Raw genomic sequence first — 19091 nt, 5'->3', positions numbered from 1 at the left:
TAGAAGAAAAAAAGAAAAAAAAAAGAGAAAGAAATAGGAAGAAGGATATACTCTTTTAGGAAAAGATAGAAAGAAAAGCAAAAAGATATGTCTAATTAGAGCACCCGTACAACCGGGATATGCTCTTGAGACTGAACTAAAGGACGTGTGTCTCGTCTCGTCTCGTCTCGTCTCGTGTCGTCGTCGTCGTCGTCTTCGTCTTCGTCTTCGTCTTCGTTTTCGTCGTCGTCTGCAAGAAACGTAGCCGTTGGCCTTTCTTCTTTCTCTATCTTTCTCTCTCTCTCTCTCTTTTTGGCTAAATTTAATTTTAACACATACGTTGCCGGACGAGCCTCCGTTTTGCTATAACTAAGGAAGGCTAGATGCAACAAACCTTCCTTACTCTTATTGCTTCCCTCTCTCGTTGATTCTTTCTTTCTTGACTTCGTCTTGTTTCTTATAATACGCACATCAATTGATTCTTTGCAAAGGCCGCACAATTGATTTCACTTAACCCTTGAATGCAATCCGCCCAACTCCTTGACGCGGAGACCCTGAAGAATTGCAAGGACCAAACACCTATTAAAAATGAAAAATAAAAAGAAGGACAAGGCTTAACGCGATACCTCGATCAATTCACGCGCTAATATTTCATGGACAGATCGATTTTGAATAATTAGATTAATTCTTTTAATTCTCTATCTAATCTATAAATCTAATCAAATCTATATAAATGTAATAAAGAGATTTTTCGATTTATTTAAAACTTTATTTAAACGTTCGTATTGGCTATTATCAAAATCCATTGATAATTATATGATTTATATACTTTAATTATCAATATTAATTACGGAAAAGGGCCAGATTTTGATGACTTTTTTGAATTCGAACTTTGGCGCCATTTTGTATAATACTTAAATGAATGCCATATTCGTACTTGTATTTTTTCTATTTACGAACTAATATAAATTATTTATTAAATTACACGATATTTGAATTATAATAAATTCGAAATTAATAATTAATGATTATTAAATATAATTAGCGAAGATAGTTGCGTATAAGAGTTATGTAACTGCGATGATGATGATATCATTATCTATTGCATCTCGTGCAACATAGAACTAGAAAAGAAAATGTGCACTATTAAGCTCCTGTATGATTCAATTTCCAGGCAATAATTCGTTTTGTCTAAAAGTTTGTCACTTTATGTAAAACGCATAGACACCTGTATATGCAATTATATATATATATACTGAAATAGGTAGAAAATTGAATCATTTTTATTAGAGTAGTTGGCAATTTATATTTTTGTTTATCTATTGTTTATCGATTTAAATTACCTACGTAATGCTGACAATGAGAAGAAATAAATACATAGTCGATTCTCGATAAGTATTAGCTAACAATCGCTTACAATCGATTCTACATAACTTCGTTGCATTTCACGTACATGTATTTATATGGTGGCTAGTCGAATGTTTACATTACTGAGTGATTGATATTTTATAGCATAATTATAACAAAGAGGTGTAATGTTTTAATATATATTGTTTTGATAAAATATCTACAATAAAAAATAGTAATATTCGGTAATAATACAGAGGCAAAAATGGTATTTCTTACAAATATTTTAGGTTATGTTTTTAAAGTATGTATTATATATCATATTTAAACAAGAAGTGAGTAAATTCTTTTCTTTAATATGACGTTTTATTTATTTCTATTTAAGGTACCTAGAAAACGTTTACAAGAAGGATTCATAGATTCTTTGCGTCTTACTGTGAGAGCAGGTGCCGGAGGATCTGGTTTACCTCGGTATGGTGGTAAAGGTGGTTCGGGTGGAGATATTTATGTCTTATCAAAAGAGGAATTAACGTTAAGGGATGTTAAAAGAAAATGGAAAAAAATAAAAATACATGCTAAACCAGGAGGCAACAGTACTATGAAAGGAATTCTAGGAAAACCTGGTATTGATATAACTATAAATATTCCTTGCGGTGTAACTGTCTTAGATGACAACGGTTTCAAATTAGGTAAACTTAACTTAGATTTAAGTAATATTCCATATATTACATATAAGTATGTAGATTTGTAAAGTTGTTTTATATTAAATATAGGAGATTTGAACAAAGCAAATTCAAAGTTATTAGTGGCAAAGGGTGGTCTAGGCGGTTGTAAAGAAACAGGATTTTGTGGTCAGAAAGGACAAAGTAGAACGATAATACTCGATCTTAAGCTAATCGCTGAAGTGGGTTTAGTTGGATTTCCCAATGCTGGAAAAAGTACATTTCTACGGGCTGTGTCTAGAGCACGGCCAAAAATTGCAAAATATCCATGTAAGTTCATTTAAAAGCTACAAATTTAATATAGCATATAAATATATTCATTAAATTCTTCAAATTCTGATGTTCTTTTCAGTTACTACTTTAAAACCACAACTAGGCACTATGATATACAAAGACCTTAGACAAATAACAGTTGCTGATTTACCAGGTTTGATCGAAGGAGCACATGCCAATATCGGAATGGGTCACAAATTTTTAAAGCACTTAGAAAGAACAAAGTTACTTCTATTTATTGTGGATATTCAAGGTTTCCAATTATCCGTTCATGATTCTCATAGATCCTGTTTAGAAACAATTATTTTACTAAACAAAGAAATAGAACTTTACAAACCAGATTTATTACATACACCTTCCATGCTTATAATAAATAAGATGGATACAAATAATTCTGATCAAATTTATGCCAATATGAAAGATAAATTGGAAGATCTACCAAACGTTGTCTCAGAATATCCAGAAGAAATAAGACCCGATCACGTTATAGAATTTGATGATATTGTGACGGCATCATTAGCTCTAAAAAAGGAAAATGAAATAGAAATGATTAAAGAAAAAATACGAAATATACTATATATTAATGAGGAAAAAAAATTAATATCAGAAAGAGAAATTATATCTGATTCTGAATTACATGAGAAAATAAAGGAAAAAATAAAGCAAAGTGGACCTACGCTAGTTTAAATTTGTCTATAAAATCTTTTAGATTAATAGACAAAAAAATAGTTTGAGATGCGATTAAAATAATTTATGTATATTAAATGTACATACAATGCATATAACTTACGTATTTGATTCCATAAACAATTGTTTTTTTAAGCCTATTCGTTTGAGTTTAAATTGTTGAAGTTGTACTCTTTTTGTCCAGTCTTTTCCTATGGCTGCTTTTCCTTCTACATTTACACTTTCAATTTCACTTTCACTTCTAAGTATATCAATACCCGAATTCCACTTTTCTACACCATTCCAAGCTATCATAACACCATTATCGGTACACAATCTTGGTGGTGTCCTGACAAACTTGTAATTTAATTCTGAACATACAATATTCAAAGCTTTTGCTATAAAGTGATTACTTGCAACGCCTCCTGACACAACCTATAATCATATCAATTGTATAATTCAAAAATGATTGAATTTTAAATCAGATACAGTTATACTCACTAATGTTCTTTTATCTTCAGGAATTAAGTTTATTTTATCAAGAAATTCTATTCCTATTTGCGTTTTCTTGCAGAGATGTTTTGTAATTGCAAATTGAAAACTAGCGCATAAATTATAAATATCAGGAATAAGCATATCAGCTGTGATATCATATTTTTTCTCTTGATCAGTAATATGCTTCATACATTTTGATACTATTCCAGAGAAACTAAATTGACAGTCCTTATGAAACCTCATAGATTCACCAAAAATAAATTGATCTATGTTAGATGCCCTACTTGCCGCTGCTTCTATTGCCTGACCTCCACTCATATTACTAAATTCTTTTATATAATTTAGTTTAAGTCTGCGAGCAACCTATAATATACCTGTATATTTTATTTTTGCAGCTACATTGGTAGTACGATATTATCATAATAACGTACCTTATCTATAATTTCTCCTGGTGCATTGCTTACAGTCGAGCCAAGTAGAATAAATTCCTCTGCATTTTGAACAACTACAAGCATACAGTGACCACCTGATATTAAAAGAACAAGGTAAGGAAAATCTACCTAGAAAGTAATATCAAATATTATTCTTTATGTCTAATTTTATATGAAGAATAGAAAAAATTCTTTATTTGAAACCTTCTCTGTTAATCGAACTGTTAATGCATGGGCTTGCATATGATGTATGGGTATAAACGGTTTATTACCAACAAGTGCTAGATATTTTCCAAACCTTTGGCCAATTTGAAGTGACATTGGAAGACCTGGCTTTACAGTAGTTGCAATAGCGTCTATGTCTCTTAATTTTAAATTTGCAGATCTCAATGCATTCTCGCATACCTCTGTGATATGTTGCCTATGCATTTCCCGAGCAATTGGAGGTATTATACCTCCATACCTACAAGTACATTGTCTAAATGAATGCAACTGTTTTTAAACTAACAATCATTATATTGTTAACATGTTTAAATTACTTCAAGTGTAATAAATATTGCGAGTTAATTGCTTCACCCAAAATATTTCCATAGCTATCCACAATTCCGCAACCAGTATCATCGCAGCTACTTTCAATTCCTAGGATTATAGCTGGTTTTCGATTAAAAAATTTATTTAAACTTTTAAACTTACTGAGTCGAGGATATAGAAATTTCAATCGGGATATCATATTCTTTTCTAAATCAAAAATAAGAATAAGAATAACGAACAAAGTTGAAAACAAATTAATATAATTACAAATTTACCTAAAAATACTTAAATATATACAATATTGTAAATAAATAAAATTTGATATTTTTTTATTTCAAAAAGGTTAGCATCGTTTTCTCATGTACATATATTTAAACAGCAGCATATATACTTCATACAAACAGGAGTGCATTAGAAACACACCGTACATTAAGGACTTAATAGTTGGTAACACAACAGTAGTACCACTTCTCAGGTAATAATGAAATTACAAGGTTCTAGCAAAGAATAAAAAAGTACATAGAAGTTCACAAGTCCCCTTTTTTATCTACCTAGTTGCATTTTAGTTACTACCACGACGACCAGTGGGCGAAAGTAGTTACTTAACGCGAGGATAGTACAATACTATCAAAAAATACTGTATTCTATAAGCAGAGTGCATTAGTGCATTGAAATAATTGTTAATTAATCGATGCAAGTGTCTATTGTTGTCTAAAAGTTTGGAGTATATGTTCTGTTATCCCTCCTCCTCGAAATCCATCGTTGAATTAGGTCAATGTCCTCGTTACAAGTTCTTTTGTTGAATGTTGTTTATATGACTTTCCATAAAAGGAAATTCTATTTATTTCGAGTATTAATTGTGTTATACACATGCGTAACGTTCGGAAAGTCTTATAAACAACATTTAATAAAAGAACTTTTACAGAGAACAATGACTCAGTTCAACGGTACATTTCGAACAGGACAGTACATAGATCATATTCTCCGAGCTTTTAGACAATAATAGACACTTGCATCGATTAATTAATAATTATTTCAATGCACTAATGCACTCTACTTATATTGCAGGAAAATTTTTTGATAGTATTGTACTGTTATCGTATTAAGTAACTACTTTCGCCCACTGGTCGTCGTGGTAGTAACTAAAATGCAACTAGGTAGATAAAAAAGGGTACTTGCGAACTTCTATATGTACTTTTTTATTCTTTGGTTCTAGGTTTTTATCTAGACTAAGAAATAGAACGTCGCGACATCGTTTTAGAGAAGGTTAGCATACTTTATTTAAACAAAGTTTCATTTCTCTTTAGTATCGAGTCTCTGGTTTTTATTTACATGAAAGAACACGTTCTTATGGCCATTCTGACTGTATGTGGAATCTTACGATTAGTTAAACATATTTATGGTGTACGTGACTCTTTTTTTCTGTTTATTTCGCGTAATAAATAGTTAACAATACCAGGATTGTAATTAATAACAAAGAGTATTAGCCCGTTGTAGCATTGGTCGTTCAACAATGGAGTGATTAGGTTCAATTTGGCCCTAATTGGCCTCATGAGTGTCTACAACTAAAATAAATTTAATTTAATTTTTAATTAATGCTGCCATTATATATAAATAAAAGAAATATTATAAATAAGAATTTAAAAAATGATGATCTAGGGAAAGTACGTAAACATATTTAACTGGCCGCGTGAAGTCGAAAGTAAATGTAGCTTAAATTTCATTGGTTGAAATAAAGAGCTAATATCGATACAGTAGACTTCGATATATCGAACGATATAGAGACGATATTGACGGCATCGATCGATGTAACAGAACGAAGCCATCACAGGTATTCTTTTGATGCGAAGAAGATAGGACGTACTATGTCGGAACAGTAAGTTATTTTTCTTCCATTGATTTGTATTTTATTTTAATACTTTTTTCAAATCTAAATTTCGATAATAATAAATCTATTTTATTATTTACGATTCTTATATTTCATCATTTCTTTATAATGTTGTGAATTTTTATGTTTTTTTTTTTCTTTAATATACGGAGGTTAGGGTTTTCGAATACAAGTGTAACAATGATTCAAACAATTATATATATATCAAGTGTAATCATTAATCAATTATTTAAATATATTTATGTATGTTCATTTCTAATAGTTATTACAGAAATAACATTTTCAGTGACGATACATTACTTGACGAAGATCTTGGAGATGAAGAATATGATTTGGGCAATGATGAGGAAGAAGCCCTCCTAGCTGATGACTATGAATTAGACAGGGTAAGCATAATGTTTACCCATTATATCCTTGTTAAATAAAATTCTTTTTTTCTTCTCAGCTGATATAAAATAATAGAAGATAATATATGAGTTCTGTCAACATTTAAATAATCATTAATTTGTTGTTGATTCAAGATTTTTCTTTTGTCTATACATTTAAAAATAATCTTACTATTTCGTATGAAATAATTTCATTTGATTTGAGTATTTTTATAAATTTTTTAATCCAAAAGCACTCTTATTATCATAAGTATGTGTATGAATATTTACCGCAAAGTAATTTTATCGTTCTAGTTGTAATGTAACTGTTCTGCAATGAAATGATTTGATTAATATTTTACAATTTTTGAAAAATCAGTTACAAGAGCAAGACCTTAATATGTTAAAAGAATCTTTTTAATCCTTTGCTTTTTATAGAAAGAAAAAAAAAACAAATAGAGATTATATTTAATAATTGAATGTTTTCAACGATTACATATTTGAATGAAATAAATTTATATTGTATCGAGTATGAAAATTCTACGATCTTTTTCACTCTAACAGTATTTCAAAGAATATAAATATGTAACATAATGTAATATAAGCCTAATTATCGCTAAGTAAGAAATGTAAAAAGTCTATTGTAATGAGTTACAAAATTATCAAAGTTAGTCATTATCATTTAAAAAATATAGCAATTCTTTTTAAAGTATACTTCATTTTTTTGCACGTATAACAAGATTCTAAATATAAAAGAAGATAAGTTGGATAAATTTGAATGTAAGTTAGACCATCCATTTGAAATATATTTTTTACATTTCTGGAAACATACGATATATGTAAAAAAGAGAAAAAAAAACCCGAGTTCTAAATGATACCACCACTATCAGCAAAATGTCACTTTTATTATGAAAAAATTCTTGCTTGTTTTTTACTATTATGATATAATAATAGGTACTCTTAATAACATCTGTAAAATGAATCATACATGTATTTCTTCTTGCTTAATTCACATACACATGCATAAAAACATGTGCACACATACGTACATGTGTTTATCTTTGCTTGCTTACTATATTCGTCAAAATTTGATATATTTAATCATGAAACATGAAGAATTTAGATCCAAATGTTTTCGACATAACATAGAATAAATATATCTACTTTTTCAAGAAAAATGACATCAATGGACAATATATTTTTGCTGTTTTGAAATTTATGAATGAATGAAGAACATACAATAGTTCTAAACAATGTCAGATATTGCAAACTTATTAATGAAAGCAACATAATTAACCATTGCTTTTTTATACAACTTGAAAAATTTATACATTTTATAATATATAACTAAAGTGTAATTAATCTATAAAGATTTCATCCGTTTCATTTGTTTATCAAAAATCAATCAGATTTATTTATTATATTGAAAAACGATTCTGAATGGCTTAATGTAAGAATATAATTGTTAACTGCAATTGATTTTACTATTACGTGTTATTGAATTATTAATTATACTTTATTTTGACTTATATTAGTTATTATTAATAATAACTTACATTAGTAATGCATACTAATATATATTTTTTATTTAAAAAGAGTTCTTTCTATTCATCTTAGTATATCTTATTATTGCTTTCCTACATCTTTAATATTTTAAAGAAATTTACATCTAGCCATTCTTAAAAAATGAAATTTTCATTTTGGGTCGTTAATTACTCCCTCTAGTCCAAATTAATTGTTGCATTTGATATGTAAATGTTTAGGCAAGTGTATCAACTAATTTGGGATGGAGGGAGTACATTATAATCGTAAAAAAGATAAAAGTGCATGTTGTAAGAAAAAAATGTGTTGAACGTCAACCAATAGCATTAAGATGTTAAATGATCATCATTGCAAAACCAAAGATTATAATTCATGCGCATAAAAAGTAACAGTAAACAATAATTTAGACAACATTGTAATAATATACAATTGTAAATTGTAGTTTTCTATATTAAGCATAATTTATATTTCTGTATTTAGTTGTATTTCAAATTTTTATATTAAATTATTTCTCAATAATCTGAAATTATTATTACTATTTAGAAATATTTTTAAAAAAGGTTGTGACTATCGTTTAGTTAAATTTATCTGATAAAAATTAGTTTTCATATATAAAGTTGTTCTAATTGAAATATATAGTATGCTGTTATGCTTTAAGCGTATGCACGATGAATATATTATATTATATATTTATCGTACAATCTCAACTGTGTTAGTCTATTTAAATGCAATGTGTTTACTAGTGCAAATCAAGGATCACATTGTAATATGAAATTAATGGAAAAGAAATGAATCTTATAAGTAATATTGATTTGTTTGTTTTATTCGTTGCATATAAATTTATTTTTTATATGACATAATTATTACACATTTATAACAAGAAAAGATATTGATACATGAATTATAATAGATAACGTGCGTGTGTGTGTGTATATATACATATACATATATGTATAATAAAACAGTATTATACATTATTTACACTTAATAATCTATAATAGTTGGATGTGAAAATGAAAAAATATTGAACTTTTAAGATTTTATATGCAACACCAGATGTAATGAAGGTTTGAGGTTTGCATTGTAAAAGGTATAACATTCCAACTATAATTATGTAGTTATTACATTACTATGGTTATAACATTTAAGTATTTATAGAATGTAATTTTTGCGATAGTGCATTGTATTTAAATTACAAATATTTGGCAATTTAATTCCCTGAGCAGCAGAATAGCTATAAGGGAGAAGAGGAAACAGATGATGTACTGGACTTAGGAGTCACGGATGCTTTGGATGACTTAGAAGGGGAAGATGAAAATGTAGAATTTAATAGATCAAAGACTGATATTGAAAATCATTTTTATGAAGATGGAGATCAGCAAGACAATGATACAGGATTTTACAAGCAAGACAAAACCACCGAGTATAATACAGATCAAATCAGTCAGTACGAAGCAAACTCTGGATGTAGTAGTGCTAATATGTCTGCAACTATTGGAAAAGGTGATTTACGAGAGAAGCTGCAGAAAAATATGCAAAAAATTTATATTGGAAATGGACAAGGACTTGAAGATGATGATTGTGAAGAAGCAAAGGAAAGACGTAATAGATTCCAGAATGAAAGAACAATGATTTCTCCAAAAATGAATAACGATATTCCTGATACTTTAGAAAATGTAGTAACGCCCGAACCAACCAAACCATCATTCAGAGGTAGAGGAAGAGGAAGATGCACAAGAGGAAACAAAGTAGGAAGATTTATACCATCGGTTAGTGGTAATTATAGTCCAAGGTATGTTGCATTTTTTTAATTATTATTATTATTATTATGATCTATCTCATTCTATACACTTTTTACTGCACTTTTTATTGTACGATGTCTCATATGATTTGTTTTTTTACAGGTTTGGTAATGCACGTGGTTTCGATAATCAGCAACCAATGTGTAGACCACCACTATTGGAAGCTAGACCACCATTTCTTCTTGGTGTACCTAATAATATACAGAATCAACAGATCATGTATCAACCAAATAATTCTTCGATACCAAATTTCCAACAGTTTTCTCTAAATAATCCACTGCAAGGACCTACACATTTTATTGAAAGTAGACCACCATTTAATCCTAATCAGTTTTCAAGTTCTATGGGTCCACGTGCAATTGCTCCACGATTGGAGTTTGGTCCTAGAGGAACTATTGCAACACCGTTACAAGCTCCACCTTATAATTGCTCAACAAATCCAACATCTTTTGTACAAATACCACAAGGTTTCCAAAACTCTGGAGCAATTATGCAAGATAATCCAAATCGTCACTTGCCAAATACCCAAACTTCTTTATTACATGGAAATTCTGGTGGATCTCTACTTGGCAATCCAAATGCAATACTGTCTAGTAATTCGTCACAAATATTACATGGCAATCAATCGTTACCACTCCAAGGAAATCAAATATTACCGATGCAAGGATACCCGCGTCCACCGGTATCTAATCAGGGACCACCTATACAAAATCCCCCAAGCACACAAATGTCTAGTGGTTCTTCTTTTGAGAATAGAGCACCTTTTCAAGAACAACATTTTGAAAATCGATCTACGTATGATTCAAGACATCCATATCCAGATCAAATACAGAATAATCAATTTAATAACAATATAATTCCTCCAGTTTCGCAACAGTCTAATTCGAATTTACCTAATGTAACATTAACTCCGGGCCATAAAATATTAATCAATCCACATTTCCGAGGCGCTGTACAACCAACCAATGATGGTGAGTTTATTATATATATATACAAATCTGAATATTTTCTATATAACGTCTTTATCTCTATACGTTATTAATTTACGTTATCTTATTATACAAATAGCAAGACTTGCATGGGACTCACAACATTCAACGCCACTTCAAACCCAAGGTACTGGAGTCCAATTTAATCAGACTAATATGCCATATCCTAATCAAAATCCATATAATCAGTCTCAGTCTCAGTCTCAGTCTCAATCTCAATCTCAGTCTCAGTCAAATCAGTTGCAATATCAACAGAATTATCAACAGAATAAGAGCGATGTAAGTACCGTATTCTGCTTCTAATAAATCATATGATTAGCAGATCCAATAATATATAGCATATTTTATTTGTAGGATCCTTATGCATATTTTTCTGATGTATGGCAAGAGAATAAGTCACAAAAGACATTAAATATTAGTCCAAGTAAACAACAGTATCCATTAGAAAGCAATTATTCGCGTGAAAGTAATTATAACGACAACAGTAAATATAAATCAGATGATCAATGGGAACAAAGAGATAATTATCAACAAGTAAGTTTATTATATGCTTTTATTTGAATGAGAATAATTTATGAATATACTTTGAAACAATTATTTTCTATCTTAGTCGGAATACAGAGGATCTCATTTAAATTATCGAGAACAAGATTTATCATCTCGAACGAGAAATGATCATATCCACAAACCGCAGCGGCCACTTCCTTCGTCTACATACCGTAATGAAAATTATGAACAAAATCATATGCAAAAACCTACTAATAGTAGACCACCTATAAATACTGCACGAACGATTAATAAACTGCAGCAGAAAAGAGTATGTCAAATTTCCGATAGAGAAGCTTCAGGAGATATAAGCCAAAAAAAGATGAAATCTAATAATAGAAATCTCCAAGAAGTAAGAACCGTAGACACGTTAGGTGATGCAGCTGAAGAGAAAAAAGTAATATTATTATATAATAAAATATGAAATACACTATATGTTATAATATATAAAATGTATGTATAATACTATTATTATTATCTTTTAAGGAAGAGGATAAGGAAGAAGATCCAGAAATGCGAGAGTATAGAAAAAAAATGGAAGAGCAAAAACGTCTGAGAGAACAAATATTAAGAGAAAAAGAAAATAGAAGAAAAATGGCCGCTATGGAGAAACAAAATGAGCAAATTAATAAAATAGAGGCGAATTTCGTTGGTAGATATCATTTTTTGTTCTTTTCTATATAATAAAAGTATACGAGATATAAGAAGAAGTGTATTATTGTTCCATATTTAATAGGTACAGAATGTAAGCAACAAGAGACAAAGCCAGTATCAGTTCTGATGGGGGTTGTGAAAGATGCTGCACCAAACAAAGGTCGACCTGGTGTAGGTAGGGGACGCGGGCGTGTTATCAATACACAAGCTACAGAGGTATAGCACTAAATATCATTATATTTTATATATATTTGAAATATGTGAAAAGTGAAAAGTTGAAGAATAATTAATTTTATACATTTTATTTCTTATCAATTATATATAAATAACTTGCTATATTTGCTATAGAAATATTTAAATAAAAAATTGAATGAATCATGTTTTTATTATCAATCATATCAATCACTTTTTATATATATATATATATATATATATTCACACGCATTATAATATATGCGTTATTATAATATATCCAAGAAAAAAACGCGAGTATACGCGTAATTTATATTATGCCGCAGCATGCCTGTGATAGATGTTTGATACGACATTTGATATGATTATATTTTTAATATTATACATATATTACATATATATATGTTTATATATAATATTCATATACTTAAATTATATATAAACTTATATATAAAGAAATATATACATACAAATTTTAAACTTTTATTGTATTTTTTACTTTCACTTTTAAATAAATATATTTTAGAATACATTTTGTTTTCTTTCTTTTCCTCCAAATGTTCATATGCTTTGTTACATTATTTTACAAGTTATATTAATTTTAATAAGGCAGTTTTCTTCATATTTTGTATCATATAACTAATGTCATTTAATATTGTGATTAATATTAAATAATAGAAATATAATATATATTTAATAACTAATATAATATATGAACTTTAAGCTGATTTTGATATATAATTATTACGAATATCATAATTGTATGTATTTCTGTTTTAGGGAACTGAAAGAGCACCTGGCATGCGAATTGTTAGAACTATTCAAACTATACAACCAAACGATTCTTCGGATGGACTTACGAGTAATAATCAAAGCAGTGATAAAGTTTCAACGATTAGACAAATTAATCCACAATGTGGCACTAGAAGAGTTGTAATACCAAAATCCATTCAACCATCTAACTCGCAAAAAATTGCAACGACTATACAAAAAACTGTCTCAAATTTACAAAAGGGACAAGGTTCTGGAGCGAATATACTTCAAAAACTTGTACAAACCCAGTCTGGTATTTCAAGGAAATCACCAATTGGACAAAAAATGGGTAATATTGAGAGAAGCATCGCTCCAAAAGTTGTTGTAAACGCTCAAAATAATCAAAGAATTGTGCTTCAAAAAGTCATGGTATCGCCCAAAAAAATGCCGGAAATTAAAACAAATACTGTTAAATTAGAAAATTTAGCAGCTAGTACTTCAGTGGCACAAATTAGACGTATGTGTCAAGGAATCGGAACCATAGAGGTGACTATTTTTGCATGTAATTCCAAGGCAAATATATCATCTCGTAGTGTAATGTGCTCTAGATTGCACATTTAGTTTATTTCATTCATTCATTTACAATTATTAATTTTCGTTAATGATATGTTTAAAATATTGTTGAAAGATTTAAATTCTATAATTTACAAAGTATAATATAATAATTTAAAGTACAATATAATTGTATCTTTTATTTTTTATTTATGATTTTATTGTAATAAGGAAAAAGACGACCTTATATTTGAACGCAAGATAATAATTTATATAATGAATTTGATATATTACTTTATGTATACTGCGATCATACATTTCTTTTTTCTTTGTTTTTTTTTTCTTGTAATCAATTGTAAAACAAAACTTTTATAAAAGGCATAAGTATTTTATTTTTGTTTAGAAAACATGTAAAAAAATCGAAAACTTTATGATTTCATGACTTTCATTTATTATAAATTCATTTGTTTTTTTTTTGTTTAAATAAATAATTACACTAATGTTAAATAATAATGGTCTTTTTATTATTCATGTTGTAGAGTATACACATGGGCGAGGGTAATGCAACTGTCGTATTTAAAACGCAATCCGCTGCCATGGTATTTCACAAAAAATATCAGCGTAAAATGCTCGATCTATCGCTGATAACCGTTCGTCTTATGCCACAAACAAATATAAATAAAGCAACAACTACAATTGGCAAAAAATCTTAAAGAAGATGGCAAAGAAGTACTCTCAATGGAGTGCACTTTTTAGCTTATAGTATAATAAATAAAATCACATTAACTATATAATACAATTATACCTTAATAAATCTATTGTCAATATTTATTACTCGCATTGCCATTTTAAGGCAAAGATATGTATAAACATTTGATATATATACTCAAATTATGTGTGAGGATAAGTCAAAGAGTATTTTAAACGCATAAGAAAAAAAATATTGTATATCGAGTATAAGAAATTGTAGAAAAGGCTAAAAAAAAAATGAGATCACTGTGGACTGAATTATTTAAAGTCAAAGTCTGTAACATAATTATGTATTATATTGTATAATCACTGATACACCACATAATTCAGCGGTGATTAATGAATTTGTATATAAAGAGAATGTATATTTCACATATAATATATAAAATTAGATTAACTTATATTTAAAATATCTTTATATATTTAATTTATTATTTAAGTTACTTTTTTAACTTCTACATGATTATTATTGATTGATTTCATTTATAATAACAAATAATTTTGATGTCGTCTGTACAATCTCCGAGAGAGAATATTTTATTGTACATTTTTATTTTATATAAGTTTCTATTTTTTGTTATTTTTGTTTTTTTTAATTATTTGACTATATTACATACATAAAATCTCTATTAATTATAATGTTAAATACTTATGCATAAAAAATATAAATGTTCATATATTTTTATTCATTTTGTATCTAACCTATAAATGATTAGCATATATAACTATGATGCACCGTTGCACGTGGATCGAACAAAAGTTTTAGGGAAAAAAATGGCCGACATATTTTTATAGTTTTATAGCCGATTTATAAGAACGCGATCGCGATTAAATAAAAGCGCATTTCTGTTATTTATCAAATCGTATCGATTAATGAAAAAGCACCTTTCAAGTGACTTTCCATAAGAAAATTTAAACAATAGATTTACATATATATTGGAGTATATTCGGTATTCGGTAAGAACAGACATGTAAGAACGGTTGGTAACAGTAGTTGGTAATAGTAGAAAGTTCATATGTATCGACTGAAATATTCCTTGAATGATTCGATTAAACTTGACTTCTGATAGCTTATGCCGCTCACAACATTACTGTACAATAATAATCGTCTATTATTTATTTTTCTAAAGTTTTCATTTTATTGTTCGATATTAGCAAAGTGTCCATACAAAAATGGCTTCTGCCAAAGTTGATTGGGGGAAATTTGCTGAAGAACAAGATGAATTAGCTTCTAAGGTAATGTCATCCTCATGTAATAAAATACCGGTATAACCATACTCTTTTTGTTTATTCCATTTATTAAGTATAACAATGAAACATTTTTCTGCAACTATAGTTAATATTAAAGCTTAGAATAACCTAATACATTACTACACATGCATTCCTAAAAATGCATTTATAAAATACATCTGCATGCATAATGTTAAATATGGTTGTTTTAAATTTTTATTTATAAGAATTCATATTTTTTTACAGGTTACAGATATTAATCTAGATCAAAAGTCAAAAGAAACACCAACGAGTTCGAACGAGGATTCTAAGAGCGATGATGGTGCAGACGAACAGATTTCACCGGCAGAGAAGTCTTTATTACAAAAAATTATACGAAAAGGATTGGTGGAAACGACTAAAGGTATAGAGGTGCAGAGGAAGGATCCGTCATCTCCATTATATAGCGTTAAATCTTTTGAAGCGCTTAGTCTGTGAGTTGTCTCATAATACGTCTTATATGTACTTCTAAAGTCATAATTATAGTTCTATGTAAAATGTTTATAAAATATTATTACTTATATATAGCATTTTATTTTTAGTAAACCTGCATTATTAAAAGGAGTTTATGCGATGGGTTTTAATGCACCATCAAAGATTCAAGAAACAGCGCTACCAACTTTGCTTGCCGATCCGTAAGTAGTAAAATATGATAAATTAACGAACGTTAAATCAAATCTAATACAAAGTATATCAACAACTATAAGAAATAATAATTATTACAAATTTTTAGGCCCCATAATATGATTGCACAATCCCAATCTGGAACTGGCAAAACTGCGGCATTTGTACTAGCTATGTTAAGTAGAGTAGATACAACTAAGGATTATCCGCAAGTACTTGCTTTATCGCCAACATATGAATTAGCAATACAAACTGGAGAAGTTGCTGCTAAAATGTCTCGTTTTTGTCCTGAAATTAAGTTGAAATATGCCGTTAGAGGAGAAGAAAGTAATATCCTTCATTTAAACGTAACTTTCATTTAAAACATATAAATTTTACTCATTAGAGTTTCGTAATTTTAGTTCCTCGTGGCACAAAAATCACAGATCACATCATTATTGGTACACCAGGAAAAGTTTTAGATTGGGCAGTGAAATTTAAAGCCTTTAATTTAAGCAAAATCTCAGTTTTTGTTCTGGATGAAGCTGATGTAATGATAGCAACACAAGGCCATCAAGACCAATGTATTCGTATTCACAAGTAACATATTTGATATATTACATATCATAATGCACATTTGTAAAGTAGAAAATGAGAGAGAGAGAGAGAGAGAGAGATATTTAATTCTTGTTTTATATTTATTTATAGATTACTTCCACGCACATGCCAGATGATGTTTTTCTCAGCAACATATGAAAGTGCAGTAATGTCGTTTGCTGAAATCATAGTTAGCAATCCTCTTATAATAAGATTGATGAAAGAAGAAGAAAGTTTAGATAATATTAAACAATATTACGTTAAATGCAAAGACAAAGATGGCAAATATGCAGCTATTACGAATATTTACGGTGTTATAACTATTGGTCAAGCTATTATTTTTTGTCATGTATGATTCCATTTTTGATATTTATTGATTATACAACTATAATAATAGTTGGTCATATATATTAAATGATGGTTTCTTCTTTAGACCAAAAAAACAGCTAGTTGGTTAGCAGAAAAAATGACAAAAGATGGTCACGCAGTTGCTTTCTTAACAGGAGAATTAACCGTAGAACAAAGAATTTCTGTATTGGATAGATTTAGAGCTGGCCTGGAAAAAGTTCTTATTACAACGAACGTATTAGCAAGAGGTATGTGAAATCTTAATTAAAAGATGCGAGAAATAAATTTTTACACCCATTTATATTTCATAAAATTTCTAGGTATCGACGTGGAACAAGTAACTATAGTAGTGAATTTTGATCTACCAATGGATCAAGATCGTCAAGCTGATTGTGAAACATATTTACATAGAATTGGTAGAACGGGGCGTTTCGGAAAATCTGGAATCGCTATTAATTTAATAGATTCACCACACGCAATGCAATTATGCAAGGACATAGAAAAACATTTTGGAAAGAAGATACATTACCTCGATGCAGAGGATGCGGATGAAATAGAAAAGATTGGTGCTTAAATCATTTGATATACCGAGTGCCTAGATGTACGATTCTCCACCAGATATTTCTAAGTCCATATGAAGTATTGAAGAAATTTTAATAATGTCATATATTTCTTTTCCAATGGCCCATACTTCTTTTAGACGCCTTTTTTTTCACTGTTCTTACTGCATCTTTTATTAGCATGTATTAATTAATGATATGGCAATTGGATAAGAAATATAAAGAAATAAAATTACAACATGTAATGTAATGACAATGGTGTACTTCCTATAGAAAGGCACAAGATATTTTTATATGTTGTAACAAAATATTCTTATCCGGTAATAATAGATTGTTATAATTTCATTTGTTTTCCTCGACTTTGTATATATTTAAAATACAAACTTTTTACTTTTCCATGCCCATGTAAAAAAGAAACTTTCTGTACAAGATTGAAATTTTTAAAATATACTTAAATTAAATTAAATAATTTGTTGAATTATTTATACTACGAAAAAACAATTCCCAAACAAAAAATCCAAACAGGTGAACAGAAAAAGAAGATATAGAATAATGCAATGTTAAGGTAAGTTATTTTTTAGTTACTAAACTTTAAACATAAATACGAGTTCCAAAACTAACAAATTAAGAATCGGTATCTCATTTCCAAGAATTTCGGACTTTTCCAAGAAATGACGTCATTTCCAAGAATTTCAGATAATTCCAAGAAATGACGTCATTTCCAAGAATTTCGGACTTTTCCAAGAAATGACGTCATTTCCAAGAATTTCGGATTTTTCCAAGAAATGACGTCATTTCCAAGAATTTCAGATGACGTCATTTCTTAGAAAAGTCCGAAATCGAGATACCTCCTCGCACATCATGTGATCCTGTTACAAAATTAAATTTTCGACAAAATTTCAAAGTCTTCTCGACAAAATTTTAAAGTCTTCTCGAAAATTGAAATTGTTAACAGGATCACATGATGTGCGAGGAAGTGGCACGCCCCATCCTTTCTTTATGTTTTTTAAATCATACTTTTCAGTTCTTTAAATATCTTTGTTTCAAATTAAATTTTCGACAAAATTTCAAAGTTTTCTCGAAAATTGAGATTGTTAACAGGATCACATGATGTGCGAGGAGGTATCTCGATTTCGGACTTTTCCAAGAAATGACGTCATCTGAAATTCTTGGAAATGACGTCATTTCTTGGAAAAATCCGAAATTCTTGGAAATGACGTCATTTCTTGGAATTTCT

General features: G+C 28.9%; 4 protein-coding genes and 2 long non-coding RNA genes across 11 annotated transcripts; 4 read left to right on the top strand and 2 right to left on the bottom strand.

The window, feature by feature from the left end:
* Positions 1-288: 288 nt before the first annotated feature.
* On the bottom strand, positions 289-1427 carry LOC122525511. The gene is made up of 2 exons (XR_006305813.1): positions 1323-1427; positions 289-533 (listed from the first exon to the last, which is right to left on the bottom strand). It is a non-coding gene; the product is annotated as an uncharacterized LOC122525511 (long non-coding RNA).
* A 3-nt stretch (positions 1428-1430) lies between these two features.
* Positions 1431-3148, top strand: LOC122525510 (GTP-binding protein 10 homolog). Its single transcript, XM_043648355.1, has 4 exons — positions 1431-1630; positions 1712-2015; positions 2100-2318; positions 2401-3148. The coding sequence occupies exons 1-4, from the start codon at positions 1592-1594 to the stop codon at positions 3006-3008; spliced, it is 1170 nt and encodes a 389-aa protein (XP_043504290.1). The 5' UTR covers positions 1431-1591; the 3' UTR covers positions 3009-3148.
* LOC122525509 (probable tRNA N6-adenosine threonylcarbamoyltransferase, mitochondrial) lies at positions 2607-5473 on the bottom strand. 5 transcript variants are annotated; one of them, XM_043648352.1, is made up of 7 exons: positions 4720-5473; positions 4453-4651; positions 4118-4376; positions 3914-4042; positions 3489-3845; positions 3112-3422; positions 2607-2843 (listed from the first exon to the last, which is right to left on the bottom strand). In XM_043648352.1, exons 2-7 carry the CDS (start codon positions 4641-4643, stop codon positions 2801-2803), a joined length of 1290 nt encoding a protein of 429 aa, XP_043504287.1. In that variant the 5' UTR covers positions 4644-4651; positions 4720-5473; the 3' UTR covers positions 2607-2800. The 5 variants fall into 5 exon arrangements, with proteins under 5 accessions (XP_043504287.1, XP_043504286.1, XP_043504289.1 ...); XM_043648351.1 differs by having other exon boundaries at positions 4868-5473; XM_043648354.1 differs by having other exon boundaries at positions 4453-4564; positions 4868-5473.
* LOC122525512 lies at positions 3942-4469 on the top strand. The gene is made up of 2 exons (XR_006305814.1): positions 3942-4027; positions 4297-4469. It is a non-coding gene; the product is annotated as an uncharacterized LOC122525512 (long non-coding RNA).
* Positions 5474-5732: 259 nt separating the features above from the next.
* LOC122525505 (RNA-binding protein 33-like) lies at positions 5733-14701 on the top strand. Its single transcript, XM_043648338.1, has 11 exons — positions 5733-6320; positions 6619-6718; positions 9466-10031; positions 10144-11012; positions 11110-11309; positions 11385-11564; positions 11641-11973; positions 12063-12228; positions 12313-12446; positions 13203-13721; positions 14267-14701. Exons 1-11 carry the CDS (start codon positions 6310-6312, stop codon positions 14438-14440), a joined length of 3252 nt encoding a protein of 1083 aa, XP_043504273.1. The 5' UTR covers positions 5733-6309; the 3' UTR covers positions 14441-14701.
* A 493-nt stretch (positions 14702-15194) lies between these two features.
* LOC122525504 (DEAD-box helicase Dbp80) lies at positions 15195-18199 on the top strand. Of its 2 annotated transcripts, none has more exons than XM_043648337.1 (9): positions 15195-15434; positions 15633-15713; positions 15954-16180; positions 16289-16381; positions 16480-16697; positions 16772-16949; positions 17058-17295; positions 17380-17542; positions 17615-18199. In XM_043648337.1, exons 2-9 carry the CDS (start codon positions 15651-15653, stop codon positions 17866-17868), a joined length of 1434 nt encoding a protein of 477 aa, XP_043504272.1. In that variant the 5' UTR covers positions 15195-15434; positions 15633-15650; the 3' UTR covers positions 17869-18199. The 2 variants fall into 2 exon arrangements, with proteins under 2 accessions (XP_043504272.1, XP_043504271.1); XM_043648336.1 differs by having other exon boundaries at positions 15195-15448.
* Positions 18200-19091: the final 892 nt, after the last annotated feature.

This window comes from Polistes fuscatus, unplaced genomic scaffold (genome assembly GCF_010416935.1).
Source record: "Polistes fuscatus isolate 324 unplaced genomic scaffold, CU_Pfus_HIC Scaffold9, whole genome shotgun sequence".
In the NCBI taxonomy this organism is placed as follows: Eukaryota; Metazoa; Arthropoda; class Insecta; order Hymenoptera; family Vespidae; genus Polistes; species Polistes fuscatus.
Note: the sequence above shows the minus strand (reverse complement) of the source record. Positions and strands in the feature narration are given on the sequence as shown.